The sequence below is a fragment of the Lates calcarifer genome, linkage group LG17 (genome assembly GCF_001640805.2).
Source record: "Lates calcarifer isolate ASB-BC8 linkage group LG17, TLL_Latcal_v3, whole genome shotgun sequence".
Classification (NCBI taxonomy): Eukaryota; Metazoa; Chordata; class Actinopteri; family Centropomidae; genus Lates; species Lates calcarifer.
In genome coordinates this window covers 8,208,546-8,228,110 of record NC_066849.1, presented here as the reverse complement: position 1 = coordinate 8,228,110, position 19,565 = coordinate 8,208,546, and the positions used below count along the sequence as shown (strand labels likewise).

The window sequence follows — 19,565 nt, the reverse complement described above, 5'->3', positions numbered from 1 at the left end:
TTGTTGCTGTCTACTTCATCTCAACACTTAATGAAGCAATTTCTGTTCTGGTTATTCACAATTGCCAAAGCAATTGTGCCTGAGACATTTTACAGAAACATCAGTCTCACTCCTTTAGAAGTTTCCCTCAAATGTTAAATTGCTACACAAAAATTTGCCTTACTGAATTTCACTGCTCCACTCTTTCAGACAGTCATTAGGTTGACAGGCAAATGGCTGCAATCTTGACCCTCTCAATAGATGTTTGCAGTAATTTTGGTATTCAAATTGGGCAGCCAGTATCTTTACTCCCTGTCCACTGCACTGCATCTGCGTAGCGAAACACCTAAACACATGAATAGCAATCACTTAAAATCACATTCAGAATGAACCTCTTAAGACTGACGCAGAGGAAATTGTAGCTATTTTTGTGTCAAAGCCAACAAATGTCAAGTAAAAAATATCTCAAATGCTTCTTGCCTTGACATTTACTTTTATTTGATGTTGTGGGTGAATATTTATGAGTGTTCGAAGTAGAGAATAGGGAATTTGCAAAACAACTCACTGGTACACAATCAAAAAGATGACCAAAAGAAGTCAGATGGCATTCAGTTCATTTTAATAAAAAGAGGAGAACAGATAAGAAAAGAGACATTTTATGCTGTTGATCAGAGAACTAAAAAAGGCTTTCTCTCTGCAACCAAATACCTATATTAATAACAACATGTTCCTGGTATCTGTATATTGACCTATTTTCACAGACATGGTCTCATAATGTCAAATCAAGTCTGTTTCATTTATATAGTGCCAAATCACAACAAAAGTTATCTCAGGGCACGTTTCAGTACAGAGCTTTTCAATAAAGAGCATGTCCAGATATAATACTCTATATATTATTATATTTACAAAAAGAGACCAACAATTCACTGTGAGAAGTACGGCAACAGTGCAAGAACTCTTAAGAGCAGAAACTCAAGCAGGACTGAACTATGTGCGCATCTCAACAGTGGTGAGAAGGAGAGAGAGATGTGGAAGGAAGAAAGTAGGAGAGAACAGGGAACAGACAACATAGCATAATGCAGATTCCATATAGAATTAATGTAAAGTGGTATTAGTAATGATAATGATAGCTAAAAAAAATAATTATTATGATAGTAACAATAGTAATAGCAAAAAGACAAGTAGTAAGACTAATATATTTTCAAAGTAACAACATGCCATCACAGATCAGACTCTACAGCTCTGGAGACAGAAATAGTATGAATTTAAAAAACATTCAAAGTATGTAATGACAGTTCCTTTAAATATTACTGTAAATACAAACTTTAAAGCTAAGATACTTTGTTTAATTTGAAGAAATGTCTTAAGCACTTAATAGTAATAATCTTTTATTATCCTGTACAATAACATAAAACAGACTGAACACAAACACAAATTACCAGACTGAAAAGAAAGGTTGGGTGCAGTCAAAGGTGTGCTCTTTTTCATTAGTAAACACACTCCATTAGTGATGCCACAATGTACTGACACACCCTGGAGTACACGTCTACATCACTGCATCAAGGTGAGAGCTTAAACCAGTGCAGGTCATCAATAACAACATGTTTAGAGGGAGTTAAAGACGCTGAAACCTTCAAATTTCTCTACAGTGTAAAATGTTCACGACTAAATAAGGAACGATCAAAGTTCACTCATAAATCAGCTGATTGCTCCATCAGCACTGTACTGTGTGGTTTGATTAGATTGGACTGACAGTGATCTGACGAAAGAAACTACCAACAACATCAAATCCATTTAAAGAGCATTGATGTTGTCATTTGTGTCCAGTACGCGCTTTTAATTAATCTGTAAAGCGCTCCGGACTCTCTTGTACTCACTTAGAGTCCTCATGTGTGATTTAAACTCAATAGCTTTTATCTGGAGATGAAGAAGCCTCTGGAAAATTCGACACTATTAGCCCAGATTCTGCCTCATTATTTAAGTACAGGATGTTCTTCACTCCTCAGTTATTAAAAGTAAAATAGACTGTTTCTAATGTGGAGTTTGAAATGTTAGAAACCTGTGGAGTTGAGTTTGACCTTTTCAAAAATTATTTCCTATCTAACAATACAGCATGGCAGCAGAAAGTTACAGAATGGGATATTCCCTCTCTTGTAACCATCTCATACTTTTTACGGCATAGTTACTAGACCACTGAAATAATATACCGTGTTTAAATGCATGCCAGTCCCTGGCTGAAATATCGATTTCTCTCTCCGTGCCTTTATTACCCTCTGAGTGGACTCTTTCTCTGTGGGACTCTTCCTGGCTAAACCCACAAGGATTCATAGCCATGAAATTGCTGATTGCAGTTGAGGTTTCATTTATAAAATGAAGAAAGAGCTGTTTACTTTTTATTTGGCCTCAACATTCACAAATGCCGTGGCTGGGGCAAGAATTGAAAGCATAAATCTCACTGTTGTAAAGCAGAAAAAGACACTCCAGAGGTGGCAGAGTCAAAAACAGAAGGACAAGAGCGTCCGAGTTGATCTTAGACTAGTCATAGGTTTGGTCAAGAACAGAGGTAATAAGAATTTAATCTGATCTACTGAGCCTGACAAATAATCCCAAAAGGGAAATGGGGCGAGGCTGGCCCAAGGCCTCCTCTCACCTGTTTTCTGTTTGCTCTCTGTCTCTTCCCTTCCCTCTGTCTCCCTGTGTCTTTCTCTGTCCCTTTTCAATTATTCATATTCTGGTTTCGACACATGCCTGCAGTAAGCCTCCAGATATTCTGTCAACCGACACCACCCCCGGTTTGTCTGGCCGCTTTCTCACTATCCTCCCCCATATTCCTCTCTCCTGTCTCCATTTCCCCATCCTCCGTCCTCGAACTCGCCAGCTCTCCTCAGAGAGCGCGGGGATAAACAAGAGCAGGTTACATACTTATCCTGCAATCAAACATGCCCATCTGAACTATGTATTTTTCAATCAGCGATGAACCACATTTAAACCTCAACTTCATATTTGTATCTCCTCTGCCATTACGTTAGCCCCATCAACTTTTCACATTCATTTACTGCCTTTCCTGACAGATTCAAATGAATAATGTTGGCTCAAAGAGAATCTGGTAGCATCACTGGTGTGTTAGATGCACCCAGCAATTACCACAGTGGCTGGCACCTGCTTATCCCCCCCATCCATTTCTCTGCCAGCAGATAAGTGGAGCACTGCTCTCCTCGACTCCCTGGAGACTATACTAGTGCCCAGGCCTGATTTTGTTGTACCGGAGAGTGAGCCAGAGAGAGTGATGGACACACATACAAATGCACAAATACAGTCACACACACTGCCACCTGCTTAAGTTTGATGGTTCTCTCATTAAGCCAGTTGGGCCGAGTGGACATTGAGTGGACTTTGAGTAGACATGGCCTGCTGCGCTGTGGCCCTCATCGCTCTGTTTGAGGAGAGGAGAGGGAGGTAGACACTGATAGATACTGGGGAACAATGTGTTGTCGCTGCCATATGGTGCGGTGCTAATGATATATTTTTTATGAAAGCCAGTTATTCAGCTTAAACATGCAAATTAAACTCCCCCTCTACTCAAGTGGGGGGATCTTTAATTCTTGACCCTGGAAATAGTGTGAGAAACGTAAAACTATAATAGGTAGACTCTGAGATCAGGTCATATTGTTCCAGATGCATGTTTTAGTTGCAGCTAAATTAATACTAGATTTTCAAATAAAAACATAACATAAAGATGTTTGATAAAAAAAATCTCTTAAATTTTCTTTCTTAAATGTAATAATATTGAATAATAAATTAAATGAATGTCTTCTCAGTGTAACATTTTACCTTAAAAAATGTGAATAAAATATGTGGAGATGATGATGATGATGATAATGATGATGCTGTTGTTGTTGTGACAATTGCACATCACTGCTGTAACATCAGTAGTGCAATAAAGTGTAAATTTTGCATAAATGGCTTCTTAAAGTGCTCTTACCTTCTTTATAATTTATTATACTTCTTTTCTAAGGTAAAGTTCATCAATCAATACATCTCCCCTGAAGGTTTGAGCACAAAAGCCACAAAAAGGATTGGCTTTTGAGACTTAATTTTAAAATAGAACAAAACCTTAATATATCAGTATATATTCATTTTTTACATGAATACATAACATAAACAAACATTGATAAGGATGATAAGGATCACAACATTGTTCTGTGCGTGACATTCTACCATTGAAAAAAGCTGTAAATATAAAGTGATATATCAGACGGGCTACTTATTGTCCCAGCTTTGCTTTTCATGATTTAGTGTAATGGTTATTTTTCTATACAAAGACCAGCAAACATGAGTGATGCCTACAATGCTTCAATCCACATCTACTATGTTGTTTCCTTTAGCTGCTGATCAAGAACTCCATCTCATCAAGTTCTCAGGGGGTCTGGAAAAAATCTCATTAAAAAATTGTGAACTTTTTCCCAAGGCCATTAAATTGGTTATGAGAAAATGAAAATGCTTATCTTTAGAAGTTACACTTATGATTAACTTTCTTTCTGAATACAAGTTTTCTAAAGCACAGCCACATTTGTATTTAAATTTCTTCAGACGTCCGTGACTTGAAGAAATAAAGGTCAGTCTACACCACGTACTAGTACCTGTAGTGCCACCATGTTGGTTCTTATCACAGATAATAACAGCTACCTGCCTGCTGCAGCCCCTCTAATAGCTGATGTTCAGTGCTGTATTTTATTGACCCCACTGCTCCTAAAATCCAAGGGGTTGTTTGACTCTTTACCCCTGTGCTATAGCACTTAATGAGGCCAGATGCTGGCTCATATTAGGCCCAGTAGCTTTTTTTTTTCTTTTCCAAACAGCTGTGCTGACAACCTGCTCATCTGTTGGTTCACAGTGAGTGCAAGGGAAGGGATATTTTCGGTGTTTATCATTCATCATACAGCATATTTCAATTACACCACAGAGTTTCATTCAGGGATCTGTACTCATGTAGTCATATTAAATAACCTATTTTAGAGTCATATCATTCACACCATTCATTTTGTCCAGCTGTATCTATTAACTGCAGCAGATTTACGATCCAGGAATTATAGGGTTTCACATGTTTGTTGAAATCCTGTCTTTTCTGCATTTAAAACATAGCAGTAATAAGAGAGGTACTGTATTTTCATGACAGAAAAAATAATTTACACATTTATCTCATCACACCTTGGCTGCTGCAGGCAGTGTAATTTTCTCAAGTTTCGATGACTCAATGCCCAGTTAGACGAAAATGCTGCTGTTTGTTCTTTAACTTCAACACCACACCATCTTACACTGTTAACTCAGTGTGGCCTCTCTGCGTGATCAAGTATCTCAGCAGTCTCGGGCCTCATGTTAGATGGCAGCAGATGCCCACGACTGGCCGATTATCTTCCAGAGTAATGTAGAGTCTCAGTGGTTAATTGAAGCTCAAGCAATCTCTCAAATGACACTAAGGCTCATAATAAAAAATCAGAGGTTGAGATATCCTGACTCCCTTGTATGGGTCAGACTCCAAAAATACTGAAAACCTACAATTCCCATAGTGCAATCCTCCTACACTCCCACACCTCCAGTTTTAAAGTACACTTTCAGTTAATACATCTCAGTCCGAGGCCAAAGCCAAGTTAACCCCGATGACATCACAACTCCAAAAACAGTTGAGTGGCCCTTTAAAGCTGCTGTTGTTGCTGTTCCTGAAAATTGTGTCAGATTAACTTAACTAGACTTTAAACTCATTGTTATCTTACTTGGTGTGGGAGATGTTTTCTCTCTTGCTCTGCCTGCTTTGTTATTTTCTTCGCTGTTAACATTCTTATTTTTCCATCCCATCATGAGTCAGCCAGATAGAGACAGTTATATACATGGATATACGCCGATACACTAAACCAACACAAATGCCATTTCATTCCGACTCCTCTACCCCCTGCATCAAATTCAGCTTTTGATATCAGCCAGCCCAAAGCAGGGCACCGGCAATGAAGCTGTCACGCTGTTTTATCCAAACAGACTCTTCCACCCCAAACACTGTCTGCCTGCAAAGCCCCTGTAATCCAACCTTGAAACTTGCCAACTTCCCAGACTCAGAGCATCATATCACCTCTCCTCTGTCTTTCTCCCCCCCTCCACCCACCACCACCCTTGTTTTCATCACCTCTCCTTCATCGCTCTGTTCTCCTCCATGTTTTTCAGCATTTCTCAATCCCCCACATCTTCCCCTAACTCTTTAGACTTTCACCTGACTCCCTCTTCTTCAGCCCCCTCTCCTCCCCTCGCATGACCTCTTGCCAAGGCCCCAGGGACTCGCACAGTTGTTGTGATGGCAGAGGATTGTGGGATACCAGCTGCAGTTTTAATGATTTTGCCCCCAGGCTCAGATCAGCCAGAGAAATACAGTCACCATTTTTCAACCGAATGAGAACTCTCACCCCTGCAACGCTTCTGCAAAATATGTGTGTGTGTGGGTTGATTTGCATGTTTAGACTTGATTTTGACATTACATCTAAAGGGGTGATGTGCATCGTTTCGGTCATTTTCACCCACAATAAAATGGACTTGCTCTCAGTTTTTGTAGCTACTAGCAAGACCGTTAGTGTTGATGCTGAAGATGGAAGCTCATCCAACTGAAAGTCCTCCTCCCTCTCATCTCTATGTCTCTCTCTCTCCAGCCTCCTCGTCGCACCATGCTCTCCCTCGCTCTCGCCGCTCAGGTTTGACAGCAGAAGTGCGGCACGTCCTGCAAACACATTGCAATTAGCATCATGCGCTTCAGTGCATCCCAAACCGATCACTGATGAAGCTCAATCAATTCACTTTAATTATAACTTTCTCAGAAACACCTCTAATCTCTCCAAAAGTTTTGATCTCTCAGGGGTTTGTTCAGTAACAAGCTGTGGCAGGTACTTTAAAAAGTAACCGTTTGAAAAGTGCTGCTTGAGTGTGTGTGTGCGTGTGTGTATCTAACCTAAGTCACCCCATGTCTTTTTCTCTCCCCCTCTCCCTCCCTCCAGACATTGATGACTGCCAGTCTAATCCATGCCAGAATGGAGGAACCTGCATTGATGAGATCAACTCCTTTGTGTGTCTGTGTCTGCCCAGCTACGGAGGAGCTACTTGCGAGAAAGGTAACAATGTGGAAGGAAGCACAGCTTTCTCATCTTATTCACTGACTCACTTCAAAATGGGCTGTGTAGTTGGTGAAGACAGAGTGGAGAAGAAGGGAAGAGTAGCGCAAGAAGTATATTGATGGAGGAGAAAAAAGTGCAGAAAGAGGACATGGCAAAAAAGGATAAAGAATTAGGACAAAGCGGTGAAGAGTGAGACAGATGAGACAAAGACGGTGGAGAAGCAAGGTGATGTGAGAGTGGAGGAGCATGTGGAGGAAACAGAATGAAGATGAAGAGGGGGGAGGGAGATAAGTATGAGGATGCAGTACAGGAGAATAAGATGGCTCTAAGAGATCAGGGTCTGGAGACAGAGGTGGGGAGAAAACAGGGAGACAGAGAGAGATGGAGTTAATGAGGATGTGTAAACAGAGACAGAGGAGAATGAGAATGTGAATGTAGACAAAGAGGTGGAGGAGGAGGAGGAGAAAGAGAGAGAGAGAGAGAGAGGGAAGCCCTGTGGAATAATGTATCGGTTTTATACAGAACACCTGCGTCCAGCTGGTTTCTCTCATTACAGGAATTCCCCTGTGAGAGGGGGGATGTGAAGGAGGCTGTTCACAAACTGCATGTTACATGAAAACATGGCCGACATGTCATTGCAAAACAACACTGAGGAATACCCACAGCTGTTGTGTATATTAGGGTTCATCGTTTGGGTTTTTTTTCACGCATTTTAGCAGCAAAACACCCTGAAAGAACCTGAACAGTTTAATCTGATTTTCACTCACATTGTATCCCAAAGCAGCCAAGATGGTTTATGTTTCCTGCCGTATAAGGAGATGCTGATCACTGCAGGCTAGAGCAAACAAGGTTTTATGACAGCTGAGGAAAAAAAACAATGAAGCTACTAAAACTACAGACTACAGAAATCATCTAAGTCTGTCTGAGTGTTTTTTTTATTAAATAAAAGGCTTAAATAATGACATTTAAATATGAAATAAAGCAGAGGTTATCAAACTGTGAGACATACTTCCCTAGGGTGGAGTGGGCGGAGTGAAAGGGAGGCACAGAGGAGATGTGAGCATCAATTTGCAAAATTAAAAATGTATACTATTTCTTGGAATCATAACTCAGTCACATCTGAGCACAGAGACATGATACGCATATTTTTAGATTCAACGTGACTTACACTTTCCAAAGATCATCATTATCTCCCATGTCCAATGTGAATAAACATCTATGAATCAGCTTTGAAATCACAGATGAAAGTAGCTCCTTAAAATTCCAGTACTTGCTCAAGAATCATCACATTTTGTTTGTCAAGTTTTCTTTAGTATCAAAGTAATCCACCGACAGTTGTCTCTACATTCACTGTAGACATTAACATTAACTGTTAATTTTTACCTTGGTATACTTTTAATGGAAAGTGTTTGCCAAATATAATCAATTATGGGCAAAGACATAAAGACAGAGGGTGTTGAGGGGGAGCAGTTGTCTCAGTTACCTGGGGGGTAGCCCACAGTGTCAGAGTTTTAGAACCCCCTGCAGTAAATGTACAGGGAATGAAATAAATGTGAGTTTGGAGCTCCTGTTCTAGTTAACAATGTGACATCTGAATAATGCAAACTGTACATCTCCTAAAACACCAGATTTAAAATAGCACAATTAAATTTTAAAGAATGAAAACAAAAGAACCGTGGCTGGAGAGATGGAGAGAGTGTGAGATTTTTTTTAAGAGAAGGTGAGCAAAAGAACAAGAGGGAGGTGGAGTGAAGGTCAGAAATCTGGACTAAATTACACAAACCGTATAAAGCCAAGTTCCACTGGCCCAGGCCAACCTTTGACCTCATCTCTCAGAAACATTGTGGCTTTGAATACCTGTCCCTTTTTCCTTGTGTCTGGCTTCCAGCGTCTCGCTCTGCTTTTTACTGCTTTGGTCTGGTCGGATGTGGGACTCAGGGGGCAGAGCAATCGATACAGAGTGGAGAGAGAGAAGAGAGCGATGGCAGAGAAAAGTAGAATAAAGCAGGAAATTTTAAATGTTGTAGAAACTAGAAACTAGAAACTAGAAATGGGATATAACAGAGGAAAATTACATGTTAGCAGAATAAAAAACTAAGCTCCAAATTTTGTTTGCACTTCACTGCATGTGTACTGACTCTTTGGATGAACTACAGCAGTTTGGTATATCGCCACATTTCTGCTTGAGTTGACTGATGGAAAAGCTTCTCCTTTTCTCATCCAATTTATGCTTTTGTTTATATCTCTGTTGTAACATCTTAAATCTTAAATGTAGTCGTTCCAACATGGGAGGTGTGGACACTACCATGGTCTGGTGTATATTTGAGGTGATTGACAGGAAAAAGGGAAAGAAATTTCTGGGACACAGAAGGATGTCCATTTTCTCAGACTCAGACCCTAAAATTTCTCTAAAAGAAATGAAAATCACCGGCTGGTAGAACTACTTACAGCACTGGTCCTACTTTTTGTTAATTTTTTTTTTTTTTCACAATTAAAAGGGTAACACACCTGTCTTTCGTGGCTCTCAAGTCTGAGAGATAACCTGATAATATCATAGTGATGTCATCAGGGTTATCGCAGCTTGCAGCAACAGCAATAACAATTTTTTTAAAAAAGAAAGCCTTGATTACAAACTGACAAATGGAGTTTGAAAGATGACAGAAATTACCAGGCATGGATGGTATAACAAAAGATGCTATGTTACATTAATGGGAACTGTAGGATCCAGTGATTTCGGAGCTTGTCCCATATTTGGACTAAAAATCAGGAAATCTCAGCCTTGGCTGCTTCACTTTAGATCTTCTTTTTTTTTTTATCTGCCTCTTGCAAGTCCACCAACTTCATAGAAATTGCTGCAGTGCTCTTTTAATCTTACAGTGTTAACTCTTCACTGCCCTATTTGATCTCTACAGCACAGCAAATTTTACTTTGGTAACTGCTTTTTGTGATTTCCCAATGGTTATGGTTGACTCCTTATTATTCATGCCCTTCCTGTGGTGCAGATCATGAATAAATAATCAAACAAAAAAGAAGCAGTGAAAAAGTGGCATCTTTAAATCAAGGTTAGTCATTTAAGTGTGAGATGTAGAAACACTTAATCGATCTTTAAGAATCTCACAAATTCAGATTTTGCCAGTCTTCAGTACTGCATGCATATGCTATAGTCAGTTTTTTTTCCCAAAACACACGCGCACATCACAACCGTGTGCTTCTTGTTTGACATGCACTGGAGCTGTGCGTATGTTTCCTTTCCTGCTGCGTTTGCTGCCTTCATGGCTGATTGGAAGCAGCAGGTCTGATTGTGTAAATCTAAAGTCTCTGTTTTCCTGTCGCTTTTATCTCTCGCAGAAATATAAGGATTCAGCTGTGAAAAGTACAATTCGCAACAGGCGTTGCTCTGCCATTTCAGCGTGATCTCAGTTTGATATCCAGAGGGAGGTCTGAACTGCAACATGAATGGTGGAAATGAACTCATTCGTTCCACCGAGGCTTTCATCCATTTAAATGTCATCCAATTGGTCTCTGTCTCGCTAAAGTGGTCCAGTTCTCTCTATCTCATTTGCTGTGTAGGCTCGAGTGTGTGTGTGTGTGTGTGTGTTTGTGCATGTTCAGGTGGATGCTTTGTGAGCTAACAGCCTAGGTGGATGCTGGGTAGATCCGGCCTGCTGCTGGCTCCCTCTGGCCTGTTACCATGGTGATCCCATCTGAGAGTCAGTAATAGTAAGTTGACGGGGCTGAAGTCCTCCAGTGAATGTAGTGGGAGAGAGGAGGAAATGGCTACTTATTCTGAAATTTTTACAATTATAGTTACATTTTTAGCAAGTTCCTGTTGTCGTCATTGTTGACGAGGTCTGTTTTTTGCTTCTAACACACTTTGAATCCCAAGAGTTTATAGATGAATCATCATTTTCTGTCAACAGCAAAGGTTTTCAGCAGTCCTTGTATTATTTTAAGAATCAGTGCTGTTTTTGTAGTGCCGTGCAAAACAACTGAATGCATCCTTTTGCAGTTGTTTTTTCAACAGCTCTGTATCAGTAATGATTGGATATTTGTCTAAAAGAATAGTCAGTTGTGATTAGAGTAACAAAGACACCAGTCAGTTGTTGTCACTCTCATCTCATCCCAGCAGTGAAACTGACTGTTGAGTCTGTCCTGCTGTTTTTTGGGTTTGCTGCCTAATCAGCAGCAGCACAAGCCAATTCTCCCTCAGCCCAACTGAAGTGAAAAGTGGCGTAGAAAGTATTAGCAGCCCTCTTCTCATCAGCTTCTTTCCACCAGTCTGTCTCTTTATCTATCATTCACTCTGCAATTCGTTTCCTCCTCAGTCTTTCTAGGGAGAAAAACGACATAATGTGTACGAGCGAGAGTGTGGATTTGTTACTTTGCTATTCCGCTATTATAGACACCTCTGTTTTATGTTGCCTCTCTTTTTTTCTCTCTTTTCTTTCCCTACCTTTCTGCTGTCACTCCCTGCACTTCTTGCATCTTTTTGTGCCTCTCATCTCTGGAGCACCGCAGGAGGCTTTGTCACGGTCTGTGAGTGTGTTTCTGTGTGTGTGCGTCGCTGTGTGAGTGCGTTTGTGTCAGTGCATCTGCTGTTTTGCAGTGACTGTATGTGTGTGTGTGTGTGTGTGTGTGTGTGTGTGTGTGCGTGCGTGCGTGCATGCGTGCATGCATGTGTGTGTGTGTCCGTCTGGGTGTTTGTGGGATGCTTCTGTGAAGTTAGAGATCTTTCAGCTAAGAGACCTTTACACAGACACTAAGACACACACACAAACGCATATGTTATAACTTACAAGGACCCACACTGACATAATGCATTTCTTAGCCACCTAGCTAAGCCAAACCCCAACCTTACTCTAACCTTAACCCTAAAACCTAGCCTTAGTCATCGATCAGCCCCCTTGAAGAAAATTAGTACCAGGAAAAACACTCACTTAAAAGCCTAAAACTCAAAGTCCTCGCAAAGATAAGTACATAAGCACAGACAGATACTCATTTTTAGATTTCCTCTTTTCCACTTTGCAGCAAACTGACACATTATTTCCCCACCCACACACACACAGGAACAAACAAAACTCAGTCTACCTACCCATGTACCCTTCTAAATATCAAAAGATTTCTTTCCTCTGTTTACACAGAAGTATCTTAGATGGCAGTCACACACTCTGACTCCAAGCAGCGAAATTACAGTGGGGTACAATAACTCGTAGTCACAAAACAACCAGCTTAATAAAACAATGATCTAATCCACAGGAAATAAGTTCTCTCTCTCCTCTCTCTCTCTCTCTCTCTCTCTCTCTCTCTCTCTCTCTCTCTCTCTCTCTCTCTCTCTCTGTTTCTCTCTATTTCTCTCTCTCTTTCAGTTTCCCAACAGGACAAATAATCTACAAATTGGAAACAAAAAGCCTGTATTAAAAGGATTGTGTAGCTAATTAATCCCAAGGTGTCTGGCTGCTGCTTGGTTATCTGTGAGGAATGTGTTTCCTGCTGCCCTAAACTCACAGAGAAGGCCAGCTAGGAATGGTTCACATTTCATCCATCTTCTCAGACAACCCATCTGTTCCTCGCCCTGTTTCCATACATCAAATCATTAGTATTTATTACTTTTTTTCCTTGACAAAAAAAGTAAAGACATACTACATTCCCCAGTAGGCTGCACAGCTGTTACTGGCTAGTGCTGGTTGAGCAGAGGCGAACACACAGGAGAGCACGCCAATGAGTTTAATCCGAGAAGTGTGTCAGTGAAGTTTGCAGCCCTCAGAAAGTGCAGTGAGACCATTATATACCACATCATCTAAATCCAGTTCAAGTCAAATTGTTCCACACAGGAGGCTCACTGCTGCTACACACATTTTCAAACACACAAAATACACTACATGCATGCACATAGGCAGAGCAGTAAGTTGCATTTGACAGGAAAACAAAAAACAAGATAGCATTACAGGGAACCTAGAGCAAAGTAGAACACAACTTCCCCCCCCAAAGAGGACGGTGGGTGAATCTGGGGCAGACGGATATGAAGACTTTTGAGTGCGTCGACGCCAACAGCAACACCAGTGCTGCAGATTGGAAGCAGGCAGCAGGCGATGTAGTGTAGCCTACACACTGAGACTAATGAGGAGGAGAGCAGACTAAGCTGACTAACAGCAGTAGGAAGTGTTTCAGAAAGCACCAGATGCAGTCCCTCTGTCAATCTGTTATCGCACACTTTCTATGACTATCTTACTCAAACTCATCCGCTTTCATAGTCTACCCTTTTGTTTAATGCACACAACCTCTCTTGCTGCCAGTGAAGGTAATTTACTTGTAATTTAGAGTCAGTAGGGGTAAATATTGCATTCAGTTGCACAGTATAGAACATGTAGGCATACTGAGTATCCTCTGGTTTTAACAGCCCTGTTAAAACAGGCCATCAACACTGGACAGTTATGCAGCCCACAATACAGCTATGTACTGTATATGCCTAATGCCAAAGTGTCAGTATCCAGTAAATGATGTATTGTGCCCTTTAGAGAGAGAGGAATGGAATTTGCAGCCTATCACAGACCTGCAATTAACATTCACATTTTTATCAGCCATAACCACAGTATTTTCCCTACCTTAACTGAACGTTTTAGTAACTATAATCTAATCACTTTTATTAATTTAACCTAACTTCCATGTCTTTGGATAGTGGGAGGAAGCCAAAGTACCAGCTCTATTAGCATAACACATCTGAATATCTGACCAAACTAACACGTTAATGCTCCTTTAGCTGCGTCTCTAGAACAATGCTATGGTTAAGGTTTGGTTAGGTTTAAGGACAAAAACGACTTGGTAAGTTTAGGTAAAGATCTCAGTTTGGATTCAAATGAGTACTTTATTAAAGGTGGTATATGCAAGTTTTTGCTATATATCCAACATTAGTATTAACATCTGTTTACATACCAAGAGCTTCAGCCATTATTGTGTTTACAACACAAGAGGTTAAAATATGTCCTCTCTGCAGCACTACCTCTTCATCCTCTCATGTTGGACTGAGGGCAGACTGGACACTACAGTGATTCACTAGGAGGTTAGCATGCTAACTTCAATAGAAAGAAAAGAAGCAATAGAAATAGAGGCAAAACAAGAGTAAATTTGGCTTTACTTTCCACTAAGGGATACAGCTCTTGGCAAGAAAAGGACTGATTCTTATTCATCTGTCGTTTTCATGTACACATATTTGAAATACAGCTGCAGGTTTCCACTGATCTGGGTTCAAACCAGGTTTTGATCATCACATGTCACCTCATCCTTCATGTCAGTGCCTCTTAGCCAGAGCTATCCATTCTTCAAAAACTTATTGGTCAATTAGATGTCACCCCAAGCTTATCTCCTCCCTACACTGCTGTTAAACCACAGCACACTGGACATGAACACTGGACATGGCTGAACTTGTGCTCTACAAGCTACACTCTGATGTTCCGATGTTCCTAGTTGTTTGTTTGTTTTTGTTTTTTATCTAATAGTTGTTGGAGTGGTTTTGTGACTTAACACCTGCTCTCAGAGTTGACAGAGAGGCTGAGAAGGAAGGCATCTGAGTTTGCCAACTTTGCTGCTTTTTCTCTGCTCTGTCCCAGACTGTGCTGCCAGTGTCTAAACTGGCGACTCAGCAGAAAGCTCAGCTTAAAATTAATTTCTGTGTATCCTCCAGGTCTTTAGAGACTATTAATGTTAATGAAGATTCATGCGTTCTAATAACATGTCGAGAGGGACAAGTGCTGAGACAGAGAAGAGAAGGGAGATGCAGCCGCTTGTTCTACCTCACCCACAGCGGTGTCCTGAAGAGAGCAGCCAACAGACACTCACACTAACACACTCACAGGCAGGTACACACATAAAATGTCCCTGAAGTTTTTCCTAAGCCTGGCAGAGACTATTCATATGGAATAACAGCAAGGCATCACTCTCGCTCCATATGCTGTTGTGTTCAACACTTGCCAGTTCCCTCTCCAAACAAGAAAGCTGGAGAGATGAGGGGGTAATTCATTCTCACTCAAGGTGCTTAATTAGACAATGTTCCTGAAGAAACTGTCATTCTCTCCTCCTGAGTGGAACAAGTTCAGTCAGAAACGAAAGAGAGAGTGAGGGGGACAAAAGAAGGGAAGCATCAGAGCAGGTGTTACAATAGATGAAAAGAGAGAGGAAGAGAGGAGGGTCTGTGTATCTCTGCTGTGCATTAATGAACACTTCTGATAGAAAGGTGTAAAGCAGTATTTTGAGCTGTGCTAGAGTTTTAGTGTGCTTCTGTTCTTTCTGATATTCCCTGGGAAATTGTACTCCAGTGGCAAAGTTACGAAACCTGTCTTATACTATTGCACTCCCTGTTGTCTTTCACTTGTCAACACCCTGTTGTTCATTTCCACCGCAGAACTTCTCCAGCAAACTTTCTAGGAACTCAGGAACATTACCTGTAATCTGTTACAGTTTTGTTTCCTGTCCACCAAAGTGCCTGCTCCTGTGGTTATTACTCTCCATTGACTCTGCCTCTCAGCACTCATTCCCACTTGAAAACAGTGGCTGCATGTCATATGTATCCATATGATGTTTGACAAAACGTTGCCAGTACCTTCCCAACTAGTCTCACAAAGATCTCAGAGCAAGTGTACAACAGAAAAATGTACCTTATTTGCTAAAAGTTTTACCAGCGTTTCTGTTTCAAATATCAGTGTTTCTGTTACGTGCAGAAAACAAATCCTTTTTAGTCCTTTATCAGACTAATTTGCCTAATCTTTGTTTACAGATGTGCTGGAAACACAAACACAAATGTGCCAGAGGAATAATTTTATTCTAGAGTTCAGTTCCTCTGGCTCCTTAGTTCCTGATAATCTCCTTAAACTGATTTTTTCGCCACCTGGGGTTAGCAAGTGGTTAGCAAACAGATAGTTATTTTCTCCATCCAGCAGACACAGCGCATTCATTTCAAGTTGTGTTTCTTTATTCATATATGTCCAATATTCACTCTATTTTTAGCTTTAGAGAGCTAGTTTGGTTCTCCGCTAACTCCTGAGGGAAATGTTCACCAGCTCGTCGCTAACTTTACCTGTCTGCAGTTTAGCAAAGGGCTAAAAGATGCCATAAAGCAGGGAAACTGCTGAGTCAGGTGATAATTCTCTGTGGATTTGTTGCTACAAGCAACCCCGTTCACACATTGTGATTTAAACCATCATTGATATAAAAAATATTGCCTGTAGCAGCTTCAAAAAAACAGTCCAGTTGCACACACACACACACAAAAAAGGTTCAGATGATGACAATGAGAGCATACCTGCCATAGGTGTTTCCACTTATGTGCTCACCTTACATTAGCTGCATGCTGATGTACCATTACCAGCATTCCCTCTCTATCTAGGGTAAAACTGCAGAGGCTGCAGACAATGGACATAGATGAACACAGTATGTGCGCCAGTTGTGTGCTGTTCTTGCCGTATACACTAATAACACAAAGTGTCAAAACACACAAACTGGACCAGCTGTGTGCGTGCTGTATGAATTTTTGCCTATTTATTGTAAAAGCCTGTTCTGCCCTCACTTTTACCTCAGCATCCTCCATCAGCATCAATCTGCAAAGACACATCTATGGGCTAATTATGCAGAATGAGCCTTTAGACTGGCATCAGTCATTCATGTTCAGCTCTGTAGCTGTTTTACTGTAACATCCATTACTCCTAATTGTGAGAATCACACTATTAGGATGTTCCATCAATCAACACTGCCCTCGTAATAACCATTACTAATTCCACAGCAGTTTGCACATTCTCCTCACATTCTCACCTTTTGTCGCTGGCTATCAGCAGGTTTCTCCCTCATCTCCCCCTCTCTCTGTCTATGTCTCTCACTCTCTCTCTCTCTCCTCATACTTATTTCCTCTCTCTCTGTCTCTGGACTGCTGTCATCTGCCCTCTTGCAAATGGGACACTGAGCCTTCAAAGAGTCAAACAGGGAGGAGGCAGCACGCACACACACACGAATGCAAACACATGTCGTTTCATCATTCAGGGGATCTAAAAAAGCCAACCAGCAGAAATATCACCCCGTGATGTGGATAAATGACCCAATCAGTCAGCTGGAAGTGTATGGCCTTTTATTTCCTAACTGCCGTTCGCTAAAGTCTGTGAGAATATTAATCGCTGAAATGTACCCCCTACCTCTCTCTCCGCCTGACGAAGGGAAAACGGGAAAAAGAAGACGACTTGAATAATGTCTAAATATTTGAAGAGGTTGATGTGATGTTGGGCTTTGAGCCTCACTGTCAGCGAGTGGGAGAAGAAATCAGCAGAGACTAGGTTGAAGATCTAAGGGGGGAGAAAACATGCCTGTTTATTTTTGATCACTCTTTTTTTCTCTCTCTCTCTCCACCTCTCTGTCTCTGTTTCTCTGACTGCTTCATTTTCTTATTCTGTCTGTCTTGCTCTTTTTTCTGTCCTCCCACTCTGTATCTTACTGTGTTTGATGCACTTAGTTTTCCTGTCTTGTTTTTGTCTCTATTGGACACCAAATGTTTTAGTAGAAATTGGCCAGCATGACGCTCATACACACAGAGACTCTGGGCTGCCAGCCAGTCTAGACCACACAGGAGAGGGTGTGTGATTCAATGAAGGTGTGTATGTTTAATTTATAGCTGAGCATATTTTTTTTGTGTGTGTTTTTCCTCTCTCTCTCTCTCTGTTACACCTACCTTGACCCTCCTGTCCCTGTTCCTGTAGATAACAACCCATTCTCCACCTCCATGAGCCAAACTGGACCCACTCCCAATGCTAATACAATGTACCAGGTGCCATGTGGGCAAACACTTTGAGCAGGTAGCCTCCAGGTCTGATGATGGAGTGAAAGAGTAAGGTAGCAGTCAGCAGAGAAAATGAGAGCAGCAGTGAGGGATTTTGGCGCCATACGGCCAGAGATAACAGCAGTAATATTGGGCTAGCTAATGCTAATCTACAACTGTGTTAAGAAGCAAACTCCCATAGCACAAGGAGGCTGCAAAATGCTGATTCAAACACAGTTGGCCTCCTTTGAAACTGACTGAATTTTCTGTAGTATCATAGATCCCACAAGGAATAACTTTTCCATAAAGGTCCATTGCTGGAAGATGTTGCGTTGTGTTGCAGCTAAAGTGGAGCCTGGTTTGAATTTTCACCAGATGACACTGCATTTTTTTTTTCGGAGCCCGACAAACTGGCCTCATTCAAGTAAATAAGAGGTTTGCATTTTTTTACCCAGGGCTACTGTCAGTCTGAAGGCAGCTAAGCCCTTCCACATCTACCCAGTCTGCTGTTTTTCTTTTGAAACTTATTTCAGCATGTATCAATCCAAACACAGGGAAGTGATCTGCAAACATCTGTAATGGTTTCCAGTTCATCAGTATCCTAACAGACATGAGGCTTGGACATAGTGAGAGTTTATAACAAATATTAGCTAGGGATTTTGTTTGGGGTTTTTTTCATCATGTAATAATATGTTTCCATACTGTGCGGTCTCATTGGGGTTGTAAGTTTCGAAGCTACATAATACTTATGCAGAATTAATTGGTTTGGAAAAAAGACCTCATTATTAAAATGCTGCTGTAACAAGGCAAATTAAAAGATGCAGAGACAGCTTGATTTACTGTATATACACTTTCAAGTGGTTCAAGTTATTTGTGCTGTTACCTTTAACTTGTTAATTCTAATATGTAGCTCTTTATGTTACAATCTTCACAGTGGTAGATTTTGTAATAATCTTTGTATCAATCATCTCCAGCAGATTAAAGACATAGATAGGTTAACTATAGCTACAGTTGACTGAGCTCATGTGTAGATACTCATTTTTACACATCTCCAAGCAATGCAAAGGAGTTTCCATCAAAACCATCAAATTTTTCAGGTGACTGAATTGGCCCGAGCATAACAGACAGATACTGCACTCATGTCAGTAGAAAAGCACTCCCATTGTGCATTGTAAGAGGGAAACTGCTCTTGAATGAAGAGGGCGTGCACACAAAAGTCCATTTGGGAAGTTAAACCCAGACTCATCTGACCAGAGAGCCACTGAGCCGCCCACAGGAAGCCGAGAATGTTAAAATGGCTAATTGGGTTTCATGTCATTAGCCTGTTTTGAGGTCATCGGATTAAATCCCCAGACTACCAGGAGAAATTTAAGCCAGCAAAGTAATGAAGCCATTCTCCACATTTACATTTACAATAATTATCAGAGCGACTTACAGCATTGCTCAGAAGACATCATTAGGTAAAGTAAGGATGGGGTAAGGAGACGATCCGGAAATCCCACTGATTATCAGACCTAAAGTTCAAGCGGTATTACAGGCAGAAAAATGTTTGTGCTGGACTAACAAACAAACAAATTCTGTAGTACCAAAAAATAAATAATTTTTACTTGCTGTATTTGGCTTAAAATAGAGAACAAACCATCAAGTGC

General features: G+C 40.8%; 1 protein-coding gene across 1 annotated transcript in view; it reads left to right on the top strand.

The window, feature by feature from the left end:
• ncanb (neurocan b) overlaps nucleotides 1–19,565 on the top strand; it is a 137,987-nt gene that overhangs the window by 97,071 nt on the left and 21,351 nt on the right. The window contains 1 exon segment of the mRNA XM_051077077.1: nucleotides 7,011–7,124. Coding sequence (XP_050933034.1) covers nucleotides 7,011–7,124 — 114 coding nt within the window.